Source organism: Erigeron canadensis, chromosome 9, assembly GCF_010389155.1.
Source record: "Erigeron canadensis isolate Cc75 chromosome 9, C_canadensis_v1, whole genome shotgun sequence".
NCBI lineage: Eukaryota > Viridiplantae > Streptophyta > Magnoliopsida > Asterales > Asteraceae > Erigeron > Erigeron canadensis.
In genome coordinates this window covers 29,563,938-29,585,840 of record NC_057769.1, presented here as the reverse complement: position 1 = coordinate 29,585,840, position 21,903 = coordinate 29,563,938, and the positions used below count along the sequence as shown (strand labels likewise).

The following is a 21,903-nucleotide window of genomic DNA, read 5'->3' as shown; positions in this document are numbered from 1 at the left end:
TTCTTATTTGATTGTCCCCCTATATATATATATATATAATATATATATCCAGAAAAATTTTCATGTGAGAACCATTTGAATTGAAAACACCATGGAGTAATGTCTTTACAACCATGGCGGCATGTTATAACAAAACAAAATCTGGTGAGGCAACCACCTGCATTTTCTTTTACCCGTACTACTACTCAATCGCTAGCTAGCTTTTTTGCTTAACATTTTAAAACCTTGTATATACATATACATACATATAGTATACATACAACAAAAACCACATCTCTACTCTCTCTTGTGTTTATATATACCTTTCATCCCCTTATTTTTCTTTACCCCAAACACACTCTTCTTACAAATCCACCAAAAACTCAATTCATTTTCTTCTTACAAAACCACCCCAAAATCTCAATTCACCATATTCTTACAAAACCACCAAAAACTATGTCGTTGAGGAAAACTGCCGCCACGGTTGTCAAGACACTACTCCAACCTTCTTCTTCAGCTGGTGTAATTTCTCTCTCTCTCTCTCTCTCTATATATATATATATACGAAAATATTCAACTTTTAAATCTGTATGAAATACTTTTTACTCACATAACGTTGAATAATTTTAAGTTTCATATTTTTTGAAAAAGGAAATCAAACCTTATTTTCCTAAAAGTAACTACTTACATAATGTGTGTATATATACTATATGTAGACATTTTCTACTTTTTTTTTATATTCCTACTTTTCATTATAGATATAGGTCTTTTTTTTATATTCCTACTTTTCATTATAGATATAGGTCTGAGATGTATCTATATATCTTATTTTATCAATCTTGTGATGTTTTATCGTATATTTTATATGGTTTTAACTTGTATATATTAAAGCAGTATGGTTGGATCAGTGGTAAACACCATTGCCTCTGGAGATAAAAGTCATAGGTTCGATCCTCATTCCATGCAAAGGTTGGAGGGCCTTTTCTACCATTTAGGTAGAAACTGGAAGCAGCCTCTCTACTTAGGTAGAGGTAAGGTCTGCCTACATCTTAACCTCCCCCATACACCGTCGAGGTATTGGGCCTCAAAACCCGCGGAAGGCGGCACTGAGCAGTTACTTACTTATTTTTTTTTTTAACTTGTATATATTATATAAAAGTTGTGAAAGCTTTGAGAGTTAGAAGTTTGGGTGTTAATTTGTTTAGGAAGAAGACATAGGACGCTTTTAACTTTTTTTCTTAAAAGAATTACTCCGTATATGTATATATGTATGTATTCTTTTTACTTTTCTTTAATAATAATTGATTATCCAAACCTTTGTATTTTTATGTTATGCTTGTTTTGAGGTTGATTTAGATGTATATTTTTACTTTTCTTTGATATTTGTTTTATGATATATTGTTATGTTATATTTATGATATATTGATATATTGTGATTCAAAAATCTCAGAGAGGGCAAAATTAAAAAATCCGTGAGGGTAAAAATATAACATAACAATATATCAAAAGTATATCAAATGAAATCTCTAATGAAAGAGCATTAAATTTTAAGAACTCCCATATAATTTTTATAAGTTATCGATGCACGGTTTTTGAGATAAATTTTTTTAAAAGAATTAGAGGAATAAAATGATTTATATATGGAGGAGAGAGAAAGTTGTAGGCATTGGTGAGGGTACATCATGCATTATGATGTATACATTGTTAAAATTAAAAGTTGAAAGTTGAAACCATATTCGTTTTATAATATAGTATAAATGTATTCAAAATTTTGTATGTATATGTTTACTTTTCTGTAATATAACAAAAAAGGAATGATAAATGTTTTACTTAAAAGAATTACACCGTATATGTATGTATGTATATATATATATATATATGCATAGGTATGTATATTTTTACTGTAATCCATCATTCAAACCCTTGTACTTTTATGTTATATTTGTTAGTATTTGTTTTGTCTATGGTTTAGACATTGAAGTTGATATATATAGAATTTTTGACCTATGTCCCTACAAGCATTGTCTCTTGATTTGTTTATTTTTTTTTTTCCATTTTACTTAACATATCTTGTTTTGTTTCTAAATATACAGTGAAAATAATTTTTAGTGTAAATGGAAAAAAAAGTTTACAAAGCATCAAAGTGTATGAAAATAATTTTAGATTTCCCACTTTGTTTGTTGTATTTTATATCTTCATGACAACAATTATATTCTTTTAAAATTTTTATTGATGATAGAAGTCTCATTTGTTGTCTTTTGTTGGGTTAGGCCAATAGCAGAAAGTTGTGTTTACTTTTCGAAATTTGGGTTACAAATTTGGGCCAGTAGATATATGTATGGTTTATTTTTGTGGGTATAATATAAAGCATTTTTGTTGGCTTTGGTATAAACTGTTTTTATTGATTTTGTTTTTTGTTTTTTTACTTTCTCCAAAACATGGTTTCTCATCCCGTTCGATTTACAAGGCTAGGAAACAAGAATCTCTAAGAGGCAGAGAAAACATATTGTGCGGCTTAGAAGAAACAAGAAACATGAAGTATCAAGTTGTTGGAATACATCTGATTCTTGATCTACTCTTCCTAGCCTATACAACAATAGAGATTACATAATTTGCCAAAAGCAATATCTCATTTATTGTACTTCATTGTCTCCTTTTATAGTAAGAAAAATGATAAATCTTTTTAAAAATTAGCCTAAAAATCCTTCTAAATCTATAAAAATATGACATGAGGTATCTATCAATTTTCTTTTCTAATATTAACCTCTGATCTTTTTACATGTCTTCATTTAATAGTTAGGAGAGTATTTAAACTATTAATTTAGAATTATTTATCATTTTTCTTAAGGGATTCACATCCCAATCAATCTTTTTTGGTATCTAGGCCACACCCACTATTTGCAGCGACGCGGGCCCCCTGTCTGTAATGGCAAATCTGGCAAAAAATAACGGGCCCCCTGTCAATAATCGCTGCAAATAGTTGGATCTGGACAAAAACACCACTATTTGCAACGATAATCATTGCAAATAGTCTGGTTTAATTACCAAAAAAGTGATCGTGATACCAGCCGCCTTTTTCTTATTATAAATGTATACAAAGATAAAGATATTTATTGTTAATAATAATATGCATTTGACACATGGCCATTCTCTATTGAATGATTTCCTTTTGATTCCTGGTCAAAACAACTCACCTTTCTCCTTTGACAATTCTCTCATAATCAGAATATTTCTTTTTAATCATAACACCGTTCACAAGTGAGCGTTATTAAATACAAAACGTGATAATTATACGCACAACTCCTTAATCCTGTTTACAAAAATTCTACAATAAACAATCAATAATTTGTTATAGGAAGATAGAGACAAAAAGATGCGGGTCACTAAATAAAAAAAAAATATGAAGAAGAAATGGAGTAGGCTTCATGAAGATATAAAATTAAAAAAAAAACCATATAGACATAAGTATATACAAAAACATCATTTCATTAGAACAAAGATACATCTCCAGTCATATAACATTTTTGAGAAAGGCTACAAAAATCAACTATTTTAAAGGATGTAATATATACGTATGAAATCAAAAATAAATATAATAAAACATAAAAGGTAAAAAAAAAAATTTAAAAATTATGTTATATAAGGTTTTTCATAAATTAACCTAGTTACAAAATTTAGTTGATACATATGCAAATATATTATTTAAGGCTCAACACTAAGAGACTATAGTACTCTTTTTGCTTGAAAAAAGAGTTTTTTGTTTGTTTTACATGGCAAACTTATATTATATTGTTAAAGAAAAGCCATCTAGTGAAATACCCGAAGGTCTAATGATACAAGAATAAAAAAGTATAAAAGTATAACCGATTACATAATAACTCCGACGAAGCAAAGAGGAAAAGTCACGCAAGTCAAACCCATTGTTAGATGTAAAGTAATAGATTTCTAATCCACTCGTCCCACCGAATGTTATCATGTTTGCCTCTGTTGGTGAACCATAAGAAAGAAAAATTAACGATCGAGTCCATGATCGTCATCTCTCTTTTCTTAGATGAATTGAAAACCGTCTCATTTGTAACACGCCATAGATCCCAGCACAAAGTATAGATAATTGTGAGAATAACATCTTTAGATTTATGATGCAAGTTCATAATTTCCACATATTTTACACTCTCGATAATGCCACTCAGGTAAGGAATATCCAAGTTGAGCCAATTTTGAATAAATGTCCATACTTTTTTTAGCAAGCACACAATCGATCATCAGGTGATGGATATTTTCGATACCATTCAAGCATATAGGACAGATAAGTGAGTTGTTATGGACACCTTGAAACCATAAGTTAAACCGTATTGGCAACGGTCTATCATTACTCTCCAAATATGAATATTTACTTTGCGAGGAACATTTTTATTTCTGTTTGAATAAACATGATTTGATTCACGTAATAATACTTACCATAAAGGCATTAAACATAGGTGTCATTGATTTCGGGTTCCCAAGACAAGTTGATTGAGTAATACAGGGATGAGTAATTGTCTAGAACGTGATGCACGAATTTGATGAGGAGAGGCACATGAAATTTAGTAAGGGGTTAGTATATGATTAACCTTAACTTAGGGTTTATAACTCTCTATATATAATGAGAGTATTTATACATTCAACCCCTTTGGTGTTTAATGTGTGCTTTGTTAGTCCTCTTAGTTATAATCACCTAATGGGAAACCCTATAGTATGTCTGTAAAAGTAAATACGTCCATCATATATTTACTAGACATAAGATTTTAGTTATCGTCAATTATCATATCATGATAAACGAGACGTTCATACTAAAATGGTTCCAACAATTCCATCTAGTTGGAACGAAATGGCTAAGAAGAGAGGTATCATCCAACCGATTACGAAGACTACTAACTGTGAATTGCTATAAATTGCCATGCATCCAAGTCCAACTATCATGAGTCTCACCAATATTAATCTTTTTTATAATATCCGTAATAGTCTGGAGTTGCTCATTTTCGATGCCACCGCGAATGTTTCTTCACCAACTAAATGTCGCTCCATTCCATCTATCACTTAGCATTGCTTGTTTTCCAATATCCAAGGAATAAAGACGAGTTATGTAGTAGCAAGAGGGACCTCTTCATACCACATATCTAGCCAAAATCTAGTGGACCTCCCATTTCCTACCGTAGGGTAATTGGTGTAAATTTTGACCTCATATTTATTTACTTTGTCGTATATGAGTGCATGTTAGAGGTAAGATTGATTTATAAGAAATGATTATAGTACAGTTTGGTAATTAATTAAGGAGACCCGGCCACCCAGGTATACAGTAATGAAACTTTGGGCTTTGGTCCAAATTTTCGAAAAAGAAATCGGGCCGCTTATCATTTGAAGGAATCATATATGTGTCCAACCCAATTCACACGTGGAGCTTAAAGGGGCAGGAATATATCACTCCTATAAAACTCATTCATTCAGATTACTAGATTAGTGAAGGATAAGTTGTCATTAATATATAGATAATCAGAGATCGACTCCCATTCTATTATCTCACATTAAATTATCATCGCCGTAATGTACATCAATCATGGGTTGGAATTATCTCTAAGACCATTGATTCATAATCACGATGAGTTCAATAAGTCAAAAACAAGAATACAATATGTAGTCTTCTCTTATACCTATAGGCAAATACATGCTTCAATCAACAAGACAAAAATTGTTCACGTGGCAACCTGAGAATGGTGATGTCCTCAACAACGGTATACAAACTTCACACCACCTACAAGATCATCAAAGCCATGAATTTTACATGATATAATCATACATTAACCTGAAGATTTCCACAAAAAAACATTTAATATTTCCATCACAACAAATCTTTTGCGCCGAAACGAAGTTCAGCAATTACACTCCGCCGAAGGTATCGATCGTTTTCACATGTGGGCGTAAATATACTCTTTTTCTTTTCAATTTGGTCCCTACCATACAGTTGACCAGAACTTTATCTATAGCCACCACCATAGGGCTGTTGACCATAACCACCACCACGGCCCATCATTGGGTTGTAAGCTCCAGGAGGTGGATACCCGGCTGAAGGAGGTTGCATCTGGAACTGGCCAATCGGCTGGTTCATGCCTCCATAACCTGCATATCCAGGGGTTACACCAGGTCCAGCCATGCTTTGACCCATGAGGTTCTGTTGGGGTCTAAGTGCACCCGCACCAGCACGTCCAATTCCAGTACCAGAACCCATGGCCTTACCCATGGTCACATTTGAAGTAACAGGAGTTGCACTGGGTTTCTCCATTCTCTTTTCCTTTCGATTCAGGGCTTCAAAGTCAACCCCAATACTAGACAATGGGTTTGTTTTAGCTGCACATGTAAAGACATGTTATCAAGATAATGTATTGGAAACCATATGAGATATATTTGACCCATTGACTTATGAGCGGGTCAATTTGGGTTGTCTTATATCAACAGAATCTATTGCAGATGCATGCAACCTTCTAAATCAATTTATTCAAAGTTTAGATTATTATTTTAATTAGATTGGTTCTGTAAGCATAACTAAAGAGTTAGCTATTTATTTAGAAATGGGAAAACCCAGGTCAAACTAAATCGACTTAATCCGTCTAGAACAGTCTAGAAAAAGATCACATTGAACTTGAACTTATTTTGACCCGTACCACAACCCGTCAGGCCCCCATCTTGCAACCTATGGTAAAAGAAAATAGATAAAGTATAAAATGAAGCAACTTACATCCAGCTATATTCAAATTAACGAGCCCTCTGTTCAACGTATCAGCCCAGACAGTGGACTTAGTCTCAAATTTGGCTGGTTCTTGAGGAACTATAACAAGAGCACCTGTTGATGCATTAAGGGTAGAAGTAGACTGAATCTGTGGCTGTTGATAGAAACTTGAAGTATTTGACTGTGCAGTTGATGTAGCAGTAGCTTGAGTCACATGTTGAACGGGAGCTGAAGAATTCTGAGGATCAAAACCCCCGTAAAAGTTGCTCTGATGAGCAGGTTGCCCATTGGAACCGGAAATACCAGAGCCCATTTGAGATGGAAAGCCACCAGCAGCTGTGGGTTGACCACTATGGGTTGGAAAACCAGACTGCGACATAAGGTGACCACCTTGAGGTGGAAAGCCATTGTGGGGTTGACTGTCTTGTTGCAGTGTGGGTTGGCCAGATTGACCTCCTTGAAATGATGGTTGACCAGGTTGACCACCTTGAAAGGTAGGTTGACCTGGGAAACTCGACTGGAATGAAGTTTGGTTAGGTTGAGATGGAAAACCTCCTTGAGAAGAAAAGCCAGCTTGTAATGGAAGTTGGCCAGGTGCAGTTTGATAACCCGTCTGTGAAGATCCAGTTGGTGGCATAAGATCTGCTAGAATATCGGTATTTTGGTCAAAACTTCCTCCATATCCAAAGTTATTCACAGGGTTCGGTGTCGGAGCTGCTGATTGGGGTGGTTCTGCTCCTTGGCCAAAGGCAGATGCAGACTGTGGTGGGGCTGGAAATCCATCTGCAGAAGGGACAGCTCTAAAAGGACCATCACCAAATGGATCTTCAAATGGCTGCATAGAGAAGACAATAAAATATTTCAAAAAGCATATTAGGCATTTGATGAATAGTCAAACATTCAAATCTCTACCAAAAAAAAGGGAATTTTAGGGGGCGTTTAGTTGGAAAATGTTTTCTAATTTTCCATTTCTAATTTTCTAGAAAATGAAACGAGTTTTTCATCTCTAGAAAACAAATGAAAATAAATGGAAAACAATTTGGGTTTTTAAAATTTAGAAAATGGAAAATGAAAAGTGGAAAAGGAAAAGTGGAAACTAATATTTAAGTGCTTTCTAATTCTCATAGAAATAAGTGAAAAATAGTGTTTTCTGTTTTCTTGGAATTCAATTTTGAAAAAATATGATATGATCGCATTTTCTGTTTTCCATGTTTTCTTGGAAAACAAAAATGGAAAACAAGGGGTGTTTTCCCCAACTAACGCCCCCTAAGGTGTTTTGAGTATTTGAAACACACCTGACCAGAACCACCTGGTGCTGTAGATGCAGCCGCAACAAAGGCTTGACTAGGAGAGTTTGAATTTGTAAAAGTATCAGGTTCAGAAGTTGCAACTGAAACCGGCACGAGGGCCAATTCATTCAAAGAGAAAGGATCCGATGAGGAACCAAATAAATCTGTTTCAGTACCACCGGATGTTGGTGGTGCCGCTGTTGTTGATACCAAAATATTTATGTATCAGGTTTTGAAAAAATCACCACAGATAGAAAATAAAAATAGTAGCAATGGTCGGTAACAGTTCCTTACATGGAAATGAACCAAATGAAGCACGGGGATCAAATTCATCAAACCCATTAGTTTCCTTATTCAAGGTAACTGCAGGTGGAGGTTGTGTAGTGCCTACTGGTGCTGGAGGTGGCATAGCAGCTACCGAAGGTGGAGCAACAGCAGGGTTGCCAGAAACTATGGTTTCCTGACTTGTGGTTACAGAGGGGGATGCAGATTTTGTCTCTCCATCCCTTCAAATAGTAATAAAGTAGACCAGATTCAATTTAATATACCAATGAGATTCTATAGATCTATGTAGACCACAATACCTACCTCTCACCATACATGGGACTACGTCCGCCAGCCACAGCGTCTTCATAACTAGGAGGAACCCCAAGATTTTGTTCAGAAGATTTCCGCTCAAAATGTCTGCCCAATATTAAAAAAATATACAGTATACAATTAGGGCAATGATAACAATTCGTGCAATTACATGTTTTTATCAATGTTTTTGATAATTTTATTCAAGATCCCAAGTAATTGCAATAACTAGAGGGACAAGTGCAACAAGAATCAGTTTACGAAATGGAAAACTAAATTACCTTCCGTCATGAGATTGAGCATCAGCTTTCTCGTTGCTTTCTCTGCAATAAGACAAAAATAGATATAGATCACATTTTACGCTTCCTTAAGCATCATTAAACGAGCACGCATAAACCATTGTGCAAACATCGAAAGGGAAATGCTAGATAGTTAGCAAAATGAACATCTAGAATACTAGGTTGATCTCCCATAGGTTGATATGACAGGTTGGAGCATATTATTGACAGCAAGTTGTCAGTCCGTGAAAAATTCAATAATTTCAGTTTTACAACTTCTTATGAAACATCATCATTAATTAAAGGATATTTTAGACATTAAATATTATGTGCATGATAAAATACTACAACTTTCATGGGATTGGGGAGATATGACCTCACATAACTCATTTATTCTTTTTGCCGTGACTAGGTGGAGCATACGAAGAATGAGCAACTCAACTAGCAAGTGTAATTTTAAACATAGATTACTATTTTAGCCCTTGTGCATTAAGGGCATGTTACACTTACATTTAGGTAGAGGTGCCAAATATTCACTTAAAATTTGCTTAAATGGGTCTAAAGTGTATTGTATGCATAAAACCACCTTAATCATGTTGATCAATAAAAAAATAGATTATTATAAAATAATCTACTTCTGTAATCATATTAAAGTATTAAACATACTAATCACACACACAAAAAAAAATTAACTCGTTATGGACAAATTTTGTTCTGGGTCAACCCAGCCTGACAGCATCAAAACTATTTGATTCAACCAAAACATGTTCTGATCCATTACCCAACCTGCCCATTCGTCAACTCAGTATCTTGTCATTTATCTTAGAACTGCAGTGCATTTAGTGCAAATAAAACAAAATTGTACACATACCTTGAAGAATATGGTCCCTCATCTTCATAAGCTCGTTCGCGGTCTCTATCAGAGCTTCTGCTTCTTCGGCCATAGTTGTCACCATCAGAACTTCTTCTACCATGGGATTCCTCATCTCTATAACGATCCCGACCATATCGCTCTTCACCATAACGATCTCCATCACGACTACCATATTTGTCATCACCCCATTCTCTTTCCCTCCCATACCCATTACGGTCTTCGTCTCTACTTCCATAACGGCCTTCGTATCGATCATCATCAAAACCTCCCGCACCAGGATATAATCCAGGCCTGTACTTTGAACTACCTGATGTGTTGTGAAACCTGATTGGAATGGTATGGTTACAAATCTCATCAACAAATTAAAAGATTAAGAAGATAATTTTCAAGGGATCCAGTACTGGTTACTGTCATTATATCTAACTGCACATAAATAAAAAGAATGGTCATCATCATGAAATTTGCAACAAAATCCATTCTAAATATCTCATGGATTCCATGTCCGGAATGTTTTTATGAGAAAGTTAGGGTAGTTGCAAAAAGGCAATAAACTTTGGTCTGATTTCTTCAACAACAAACCTATTTTAGCTAGTAAGAACTAGCGAAGTTTTAAAAATAAATTGACTCGATGTAACTTAAGGTAATCGGCTTTCATTTACCACAATAGAGGTAAAAATATCCATCAACAGACATGTCATCATTCTTACCATGTTAGATTACCTTAGAGAAAAGTTTAAATCAAAACATATCATATAGATAGTTCGTTTCTGGTCCAAACTAAATTGGTTCATTGGCATCTTCATAGTATTGTGTTGATCTTGTTCTGTGGCCACAAGATTCCCTTATTATTGAATGGTGTTTTAAATATTTGATAAAATCGACACACTTTATACAATTATGTACCGTCACAAATGAAGTTAAACGAACTCACTTGTCCCAGTTGGCTGCAGCCTTTTGCCTAACTTCCTGTATTTTTTCATTATCATTCACTAGAGCCACAAGACTTTGCGATTTCTTTCTTACATTGTTCCCCTGATCCCTTCCAGTGTGATCAAGATACTGAAAATCAGACAAAGACTGCAACAAAGTACAGACTTAAAAATTAATAAAGCAACACTAAGCTACCAATAAAAATGCAGGAATAAGTTTCAATAGATAAAAATATACCGTTATCTGGTAAGCATGTTCCCTAATCTCAGCTATCACACGCTCCGACCCATTTGCTACCAAGTACTCAAGAACAGTCAAACCCTGGTGCAAAAGTCATATAAACAAAATCCTAGTTGTGTTACAATGTAGTCATTAACGATTGGACATATAAATAGTGGTCTAAGTTTAAAATCTTCGAGGGAATCAAGATATGTGAGAGTGGGTCAATTGGGGTAAACTTTAATATTAAGCAAATCATGTGGGGTATAGGAACTAGCTAAGAAGTGTTACGAAAGTTGCCTAAAGTATACTTTATATGCATAAAACCTCCCAGATAATTAAATTATAGAAATAGATGATTACTGAAATTATAAATGTCTTTGTAGTTATTGAAAGGCTAAATCTTCATTTTAAAAACAATAAGGTGACATAAAGCATTCATAAAAACCTGATTTGATTCCTACAAAAAGTTTACTCATCTTTGACCCAGCCCATTTTGACCTATTACCAAACCCACCCATTTCGCCACCATATAAGAACATAACTTCACATATGAACACTCCAAACCTTGTACACGTGGCGCCAATTTTTCCCAGTATCATTAATACGCTTCCAAATAACTGTCATGATCATCTGGTATTCATGACTGCAAACAACAACAAGAAATAAGTTTATTTGTTGCAAAAAAAAAAATCATTTAGTTATTTGTTTGTGAATGAAAAAAATACAGATAAATCATACTAGTTTCTTGAAGCCATTGCAATCTCAGCAAGAAGCGATCCATGGGGACCCCAAGACTCATTACTAGTTGCATCAAGAACCTAGGGAAACATAGATTGAAGGATTAATAATTCGTTCAAATACATAAACTATAAGGAAGAAATAAATAAATAAATCACCTTTTGTTCTATCGAAGGAACTTTAAGAACTTTCTTATTGACTCCTCTTTTACTGCAAGAATAGAATCAGAAAATCAAGCATCTTTAAAAAATCAATACTTTGTATTTGAAACATGTCGGTAAAAATAGCCTTAACGTACAGGTCCCTGACAGTTTGATCGAAGGCCTTCTTCATTGTCCAGAAGAAGGATTCAAACACTCTTCAACTGTATACCCTAAAAAAATATTCTGGTTAGGGGGAAATCGAGAATTTAGAAAGAACATAAAGCTCTAAATAATACTGGAAAAGAACACAGCTTGTAAAACCACATATCCGAGTTATTCATCGAGCAGAGAAGGAAATGATTTCCAACGCAAGACCAATTTCAGATATTTATAAAGCATAACCTAATGTAAAAGTCCCAATGTCATTCACAATACGATTTTACTCCGCAGAATTTAACAACAATCCGTTCTAACAGCATAACCTAATGTAAAGTAAGGACGTAAGTAAGCACCCAATGTTGTCTTCAACGGGTTTTGGGTCCCAATACCTTGACAGTGTTTGGGAGAGATTAAGATGTAGATAGCCTAACCCCTACCACGACGGTGTAAAGAGGTTGCTTCCAGGTTCTATTTAAGATAGAAAAGGACCTCCAGCCTTGCAAGGCAATGAGGATAGAACCCTTAACCTCTGTCTCTAGAGGCAAGGGTGTTACCCACTTATCCAACCTTACTGGTTATAACCTAATCTAAAAGTCCCAATGTCATTCATAATATAATTTTACTCCGCAGAATTTGACAACAATCCGTTCTAACAACATAACCTAATGTAAAGGTCCCAATGTCATTCACAATACGATTTTACTCCGCAAAACTTAACAACGGTCCGTTCTAAAACAGCTGACAAGATGAAAACTTACGATGAAATGTGTGAAATCTCAAAAAAAAAAAAAATCCACATTACAGAAGTCGAGTACTTTTGGCACTCAACTTTTGACTCTTCAGTTGATAGTAATTATAATTCTGATCTTTTTTCTATACTATAATACACACCCTACTTGACAACCGCCCGAAAATCTCAAAAAAATTCAAGAAACAAATTTTCCAATACTAATAATCCGCCGCTGCTTGCACGGGTAGCAATTTGTACTCAAAATAAACGCAATTTTCATAATCTGACTACAAGTCTAAAACTATGTAAACCAAACTACTGTAATTATCATTACTATACAGTTTTTTTTTTTTTTAACAATTACCATAGTTGAAACAGCTGATAATTATACATACAAATTCTAATATATATTCTATATATATAAACACCTACATATAATCATAATTCATAAAAAAAACACCATAAGATCTAATTGCTATTACTATTAACAAGCAGATCAAATAACAAAGTGAGATCAAATACCTGGTCAAAGTGATGGACTTAAGATCTGAGAAAAAGTCAAAATTCAACAATGAATTGAATCGAATTGAATTGAATAAAAATAAAATAAAATTAATATATATATATATATGAAGAATAAGAAAAGAGGTATTGTAAAAGGCGATGTTAGTATTGGCGGTCTGACTGTCAAACCAATTATTTAGGAATCCATTTTAGACAACTAATTATTACTGTATTATTTCTAATTCTCTCCCAAATTTTCATTTTCCATGTGTGTATATATATATGTGTGTGGGTCTGTATTTTGTGTAACAAAACTTTTGATTTTGATTTGTTTATATGAGAAAGTTATTTCTTTCTTAAATTGCTTTTAGGTGTCATATGTAGTAGTTATCAGTAGTAGAAAAGTCTTTGTTGGTGTCTGTTAATACTTTCCTTTCTTGTCCAGTATGAAAATTTTATTTTTTGAATGATATATACTTCAGATATTTATTTCGATTTTATATTATTAACTATTGATATATTTCAGTCAAATATTTAATTTAACTAATTTTGTTTGTTTTGAAAAAAGTATTTGAAGAAAATAATTTTCATTTTTACAAACACTTGGTTGAATATTGATAATTAAAAAAATATACAATATTATTGCAAACAAATTCAATCTTTATCCTTTTCGGAGGTATTCATGAACACAGTTTCTTTATCTTTTAATAAAAACAGTTTACATCTTATTTTTTTTATACTCTTATTGTGTAAAGAGTGGTGTTGTCACTATTGTTGTACATAAATATCACTTTAAAGACATAAGAAATATTGGCACAATAAAAAAGTGATGATGGAGGTGGCGGTATGTTCAGTGTCGGCTCAAGATTTTTGGTGGCCTTAAACGAGATCAAATTTGGGGGCCTAGTCTATAACAAAAAAAAAGTAAAGAAACAAACGAACCTGTTACAATAAAGGACCACAATTATTTTACTGTTGATCTGTTCTGGCTACAAAGTTGTTTAGTATATCCTGCACCAGAATGTAGGATATACTAAACAACTTGTAATAAAAAAGACAAATATATACCTGGTAGTTTAGGAAGGACTATGAGAATTGTGAAGTACAGTAGTACAGTACCTACAAACCAAAATTTTCCATTCACCACAAGGCTACTGTAAGAGGTGAGCAAAAATCGAACCGTAAAATAAAAAAAAACGAAAAAACTGAACCGAGAAAACCGAAAACCGAATCAAACCGATTGAATTGGTTTATGTTTTCCAAAAACCGAAAGGATCGGTTCGGGTATTGGTTTCACATGCAAAAACCGACTATTAAAACCGACCCGAACCAAAGACTATATATATCTTAATTATGTATATAATAGTTAACTAAAATAAATATAGTTTAGTTTGAAAGACCAAAATATAAGTCCCAATAACCATACCTGATGACATTTGAGGGTTAAAATTAAAACTTGTATACATGTGGGTGCTGAAATGAAACTTGTCAAAGAACAAAGGATGAAATATGTGACTTCAAAATAACTTTAAGGGTTAAATCTATACAAACTAAAAAAAAATTCTGGATCTGCATATCTGGTCGTCGTCATCTTCGTTCCTCCACACCTGTAAATGTAATTAGTGTTAAGAGAGTAGTAAATGTGAAAAAAAATTAAAGAGTTCTTAATGAGAATATTACACATTTTTAACATTTTTAAAAATAAAAAAAATCATGATTTTTTTTTTATTTATAAAAAAAGGTATAAAATGAAAGCTAAAAAGCCTAATGAACTTAAAACACACACTCAATTCTCAATTAATAAAATTTAAACCAGATTCGATTATCGGATTCTTCATCGGCATATTTTTTTTTTGTCCTCCTTAGATACCACTCCATTTTCCCTTATTGATTAATATTATGGTTCACATCAAATACATATCATTAAGCAAGTGTCATTTAAATGACATTTTTATCGTTTACAAATCATTGCTATTTATGATAAATGCTTGTTTAGGTCATGTAAGGTTTTTGTTTTAATGATAAACAAGATCACATACGAAAAAAGTCTCACAGTCAAGATGAAATTTAATTTTATTTATTAGATGTCAAATTTGAACTTATGTCTTTTTCACCATTAACTTAAAGAAAGTAATAATTGTATCACCATAAGTAATAAATCTATCACATATAAGCAACACTGACTTGTATTGTATGCTAGAAAACTAGTCCCTTGTGATAGATTAATAAAAAACAATGGTACAATTACTATTTTTTTAAAAAATAAGTGACTATCTCACCTCAACCACTTTTAGACCGGATATCATTCATGATATGTCTACTGCATATTGTACCATTTTTGTACGAGTATGCAAAACAAAGTTATTTCGTAAAGATATCTAGGAAACTTTTGCTATCTATTTATTTTTCTAAAAATAATAATATGTTAGTTATTAGTAATTAATTTTTTTTAAGCTGGTAATTCAATGTCAGTGACCAAATTTAAGATCGAAGTTTTTATATAGTGACAAAGTTTTTTCCCTCTCTCCCTTATAAACTATTAAACCAAATACACTCATTATCAACTTTTGTTATCTACCTAACCTTTAGTTTTATTGCACTTATTCCCAATTTCCCATACGTGGTTTATAAAGTTGTTGTCTTTTTTTCATGGTTTGTTGAGAAAAAAAGGTCCTTTAATTTAAAGGCTTTAATAATCAATCCATGTAAGAAACAACCAAAGGTGTTTAAATCATAGGAGTATATAATTTGGTCATCTTATGCATTTAAACAGCATTATTAAGCAAACCATATGGAATTATGGATAAACTTTTTACATATTTTATTTATATTTTCACTTATACAAAACGATGATGTTTCTACTTTTACACAAACAGTAATAACGAGGATGTTGAAATAATACCTACTTACCACGAGAATATTAATGTAACAAAAGTGACATATGAGGCCTACTTACCACAAGAATTATTCTTCACATTATCTATTGTTATAGATGACATAACAACCACCGTCAAAGAAAACTCGGGAATAACCACCCGTAAAACTAACATGGTATTTCATTATTACATTTACATCATACTCGCCGTTACCATCGGGGTCGAAGCACTAAAAGAAAAGGATCGGGAAAGGCGGCGGCATAGGAACCACGGGACCCCTACTAGTAAAGGGAAACCGGAAGTGCACTACTGCGCGGTACCGTGTGAGTTACAAATATATTTCTCTTGGTACATCTAAATCTCTTTTTAAAATTTTAAGTCCAATTATTTATTCAATTCAGCATAGTATATAGAGTTAATTAATGTATAAAAATATATTTACTGCGACACGAAGCTTAAAGCAATGTTTTAAATACCGGCTAATATTTCTGGTATTTTTGGATATTTTTGGTATTACCGTTGCGGTATTCCCAATATTTTCGAAAAAGAAAATTTGAATTTTTTATAAAATTACTTTTATGATACTTTAATGCTATTTTTGGTTATTTGTGAATTTAAACTTATATTTTGTTATAAAAAACTTATTTGGTATTATTTTTTACTGGATTATAAGTGCATTTTGACTATTTTCGTTAAATTGTAATAAGTTTCGGAAAGTTTTCATAAAAGAAAAATAAAACAAATTAAAAATAGTCATACCGGCCAGTATTTTCGGTAATACCAATAATACCAAAAAATTATCCACACCAATATGACTAAAATACCGGTTTTTAAGACATTGACTTAAAACGGAATTCACCTTTCAAAAGAAAAAATAAAAAAAACTTAATAACTAAACATTAGGTACCATTTAAGTAATTAAGAAAAACATTAGGCATGAAATCAGAAATATCGTGCAAACGTTAGGTACTATTTAAGTAATTAAGAGACGTGAAATTACATCTTTACCCCTCACGTGCAAGTCACGTTGGGGAGTTTTTAACGGCCACGTAACGGCGTTAGCCTTCAGTATGGTCCGAGTAGAAATTTGCATACGTTGGGTATAATCAGCGTAATTTCGAGAGGAAAGGTATGAAACCAGCCTTCTATGTGACTACCAGCCTACCATGTGGAATGTATTGAACATCTTTAAAAATATTCGTTACTCCCGTCAAAGTTTAAACATTGGTTGGAAGCTACTTGGATAGTGGTCGATTTGGAAACATAAAAATAATGTTCTTCATATCGGACGAGCGAGAATCTTGTGATAACGCATCTCTTTTTTATTTTTGGATTTCTAATCATCATGATAGAAAAGCTATTCCTTGGCATATATGGGCAACAAGTCCATCACTTTTATTGTAAGTGTAATGTTTCTTTTATTATAGTATCAATAAAAATCTTGGCTATTCAAAAAAAAAAATAAAAAATAAACAGTTGAAATCAATACCAATCGTGTGATCACTTTCTACATACAACAATAACCAATTCCTTCTTGGTTATACATATTTCATATTAGTTACAAACTCATTCCAACATTCACATCGTTAATCAACAATATGAAAATAACTAATGACTTGAGGTATTGAAATTAGGAAAACACCAGTTTTTTTTTTTGAACATAGGAACACCAGTTAGAAACTGATTCTAATAATCACATTCAAAAAGGGTATCTATTTGGACAACCTCATCTTATTACTTTAATACATGGCAACTATGCCCAACCTCTTCAATGTACGTATTTAATTCGTCCAAAGGTCAAAAAAGTTTGTTAGAGCGTCAGACGCATACAACTCTATATGTTTCTCTACTCTTCAATTCAACTCGATTCAATTATTTGAAAAGAATTAATCATTTTTTGTTTGCCAAATAAAATCAAATGAACAATACATATATGTACTTTAAATGACCCCTAGCTACCAATCCAAGGGAGCATTGCCACAAAGACTGGACTGTCTCGACATATAGAAGGGTGAGCTTATCTTTTTATATGGTTGTTTACTCATTCAGATCGAGCATGCATATCACATGATTGCATAATGAACCAAATGTCCATGGGATCAAGATTCTAGAGGTAGCTTACCATATAGTCCTAACTTCTAAAAGGTATATCAATAAAGAGAAAGTAACGCACTCCTAAAAGAGTAAAAAGGTAGTTAAATGCATCATAACCAATATATAATAATGCCCTTGATGCATTGTAAACTTGTAAAGTACATATATTAACTGTAAACAAATTACTGAGGTTAAGGCAAATTTTTATGGAAAATGCTAAACAAAACCATAAGGGCTTCACTTAACGTGCATAAAAAGATTGTACATTTCCATATTAAAAGCTCACCCCTTGAATTTTATAGTAAGTGTACAACTAATTAATGTACCTTAACGAAAGCCCTTAGGGCTTTGTTTAGCAAAACCCAATTTTTATATTCAATATTTGTAACATTAAAAGTCATGAACAACAAAAGCGTACAAAACATATATATATATATATATATATATAAAACATTGAATTGAGAAATTGAGAAATAAATCTCAGATATATTCCAAAACTAGAGATGTTATAAATTTGTAAGGTAATTTAAAGTTTGAAGTGTTGGACGATATGTTTGAGCGCAAGGCCCACAATCCAATTTTTCAATACTTCAAACATATCGTCATTTAATTGATCTGTAAAAGAGAAACATCAATATGTAATCAAATACATAACACAATTGAATGTCTTAATTTTATATGAATTATATCACGGTATTGCCAAAGAAATAGTTGGGTTTTAGTCAAAACTAGTTTTCACCCGGGCATTATCCGAAGACATAATATTTACCGTATGTGATAGTATGTAAATACTACACGTTCTTTAATGTTTCCTGGTTAAAAAGTGTGGAACTGCTTTAGAGCCTTGTCCTATGAGGGGAGACCCTGCCTCCTTCACTAATAAAACCTGCCTTTTCTATTTTATTTTTTTTTAACGGTAAATTTGGGCTCAACGACATGCCTCTTCATATGTCCAACTCCAATTTCAGAAGAAACCCATGATAGGAAAACCCCTGTCTCCATACTGGGAGCATTTTGCTCACACCAGGATTTGAACCCAAAACCTCTCAGTCTCAGACTCCATCATATACCAATCCATGTAATGATGATTGGTTGCCTTTTCTATTTAGAACCCCCTTTCCTCCTACCGCAAGATAGTAATAGAACCTGGCCACGAGTTTATATTTTTGTTTTTGTTTTTCTTCTTTCGACTATCAACTTTACATTACATAACAATATATCATTGAAGACAATAAATTCACTATAAACAAAATACATAAAATATATAGGAAAATGTCAATAAATTCAAGTTTGAAAGCAACAATGACATTTCAAATTAAAAACGGAAGCATCACTACAAGTCTACAATGCATAATAAATCAAGTCACCCTAAACAATATATTCAAAGTAAAATACTGTATATATAGTAACGTAGAAAGACAAGAATAATAAACTAACTCATTAGCTAAACATAACAGACCCTTCCACAGACCGATCATTAACATTTTGTGCACTTCGACGTTGACTTTCAATCATTCCAACGTCAACGGAGTCGAGGTAGATGATTTGGGGCAACAAAGTTGTTGGTGCACTTTCATTCTCTCCTGCATTAAGTGTACCATCACTTACTGCTTTGAACACAAAAATAAAACCTACAAAATAATAAATAATAAGACACAAACAGAATTTGACATGTGATATACAACACCACTTCGATGTTACTTACAATATAAAGTGCTACATGATTCATTGAGTTATGAGGGGATGCTCCTTCTGGTTGCATAAAACAACATAATTTCCATAAGAGATTAATAGTATCTTTATTGCAAAAGTTGAAATTTATCAATTATCATAGCCAACTCATGGTAACAGAGTCTTTCCCTTCAACTAATCAACTAGTTCAAAAAGTGAAAAGTAAAGGATAGATGATACATTACAGTATAGGACACAAAGTATGGTTGTTTGTAAGGTTATTATATTCTATGAAAGCTTTTATAAGTAGCATCATGCAAATTGGAGCTGCCCCTATATACATGCTATAGCATGTATGCATCATCAAAGCAAATTAGAGGACATAAATTTACAACTAGTGTGGCAATAATGGAAAAAGAGAAACAACACTAAAATCAGTAGAACAAGGTAACCAATTGTTCCGTTGCTCTTTTTTACTTTTCTTAAGAGTACATTGACCGGTAGTAATTGTGCTTCCACCAACTTGACATTTTGGTTCAGAGGTCTTACTCATTACAAATGTAATACAAGAAATGTACATTAGGAGCACGGAGATCTTAAACCATTTTCATTTAGAACCTCCTAATTTTCCAGGATAAAGTCAACAGAGAGATGGACACTTTACTCTAAGGAAGAGCTTTCTTTCCAGGATAGCATTTTTTATTAAAGCCAAAATGGTTCAATGAGTACATTTAGGCTCCAGATTCTGATGGTGGTAGAGCTCAAAAGTATCCCTCCTTTACTAATGACTAGATTCATGAGTTGTCATCACCGGAGAGAAAATAAATACTGTGCTAATAATATTTGGATTATATAAGTTTTAATTCTTATAACAGAAAACATGATTAAACACAACAACATACTTACCAAACACATCTGGAATTCATAAAAAAAATACGTGCATGCAGTATTATCATTCTGGTTATACTAACAAAAAGAACCAAAGTGCCCAACAGAATTGTTCCATCAATAGCTTATCTCTGGTTCGTTCACCATTGTATACAAAGTACAAAAAGCATACATGAATATAATTAGTGTCGAGTCATCACTTTAGGTGGTAACTTCGACTGTCAATTATGAGCTTAATGGATCTCTCATTTCTTTATCGACAAAAAAAAGGTTCTAGAAGTGACTCATAAATTCCACATTTAATCCATACATATGTTCGAATAATATTATCCAATCCAATTGAGCATTGAAATCATCACAAAAAGAAAAAATTATTTATCAGCTCATCTTGCTCCAAGTCAACTACATTTATCGTGAGTTCCTGACTAACCTATGTGAAAGCAGTGCGAACTAGCAAACACACAAAAACAAATAATGCAAAAGTGTTGTGAAAAGGTTGAAGTTAGCATTCATCAGGATCTTAAAGTTAACACATACACTCTTAAAAATGACAAACTTGGTCTAAAGTCAGGCATCATCGACTAAAGTCCTACAACCACAAATAAAAAGCTTTCAAAATCCAAAGGAGATATAATTCTTACCTTTTAAGCATTCAAATTCATCGAGTAACTGAATTTATTTCCCCTGACTAATCTCCCCTGACCGTTGAAAACGCTCCCCAACAGCCCTATTCGATACACCTAACGCGATTGTCATTAAGAATACCCCTAACTTTTCAATAGCGGACATCTTATCACTTGGCTTCAATCCATATTTTGATACTAGTTCAGCACATAATTTCATAAATACATCCGGATGCTTGCTGAATGCATTAACAGATCGAATGGGGTTACCATTTAGAACTTCATTTATCCAAGATTCACCTGTTTGTAAAGATTTCATGCATGGCTCTTTGTGTATATACTTGTGACGTAGACAGAATTTATGGATAGACAATTGATTCTGTTGATTTGAAGAATACCCAGAAACAATTCTTCTAAAGTTCGTTGATTCTAAAAGAATACCGAAAATTAGGGATTTTCACACAAACAAATACATGTGCAAGGAAAAATTAATTTTTGAAGTCTGATCATTTCCCAATGTTTACAACAATATAAATAAGCATGCAAAATTTGAACGGGCCTAAAAACAT

The 21,903-nt window shown here is 32.9% G+C and overlaps 1 protein-coding gene across 1 annotated transcript; it reads right to left on the bottom strand.

Annotated features, from left to right (window-relative positions):
* Nucleotides 1–5,583: 5,583 nt before the first annotated feature.
* Nucleotides 5,584–13,480, bottom strand: LOC122581140 (clathrin interactor EPSIN 2-like). Its single transcript, XM_043753301.1, has 14 exons — nucleotides 13,201–13,480; nucleotides 11,945–12,019; nucleotides 11,805–11,856; nucleotides 11,647–11,726; nucleotides 11,473–11,551; nucleotides 10,924–11,007; nucleotides 10,688–10,833; nucleotides 9,754–10,080; nucleotides 8,886–8,927; nucleotides 8,617–8,712; nucleotides 8,323–8,534; nucleotides 8,035–8,225; nucleotides 6,749–7,574; nucleotides 5,584–6,360 (listed from the first exon to the last, which is right to left on the bottom strand). Exons 2-14 carry the CDS (start codon nucleotides 11,977–11,979, stop codon nucleotides 5,990–5,992), a joined length of 2,541 nt encoding a protein of 846 aa, XP_043609236.1. The 5' UTR covers nucleotides 11,980–12,019; nucleotides 13,201–13,480; the 3' UTR covers nucleotides 5,584–5,989.
* Nucleotides 13,481–21,903: the final 8,423 nt, after the last annotated feature.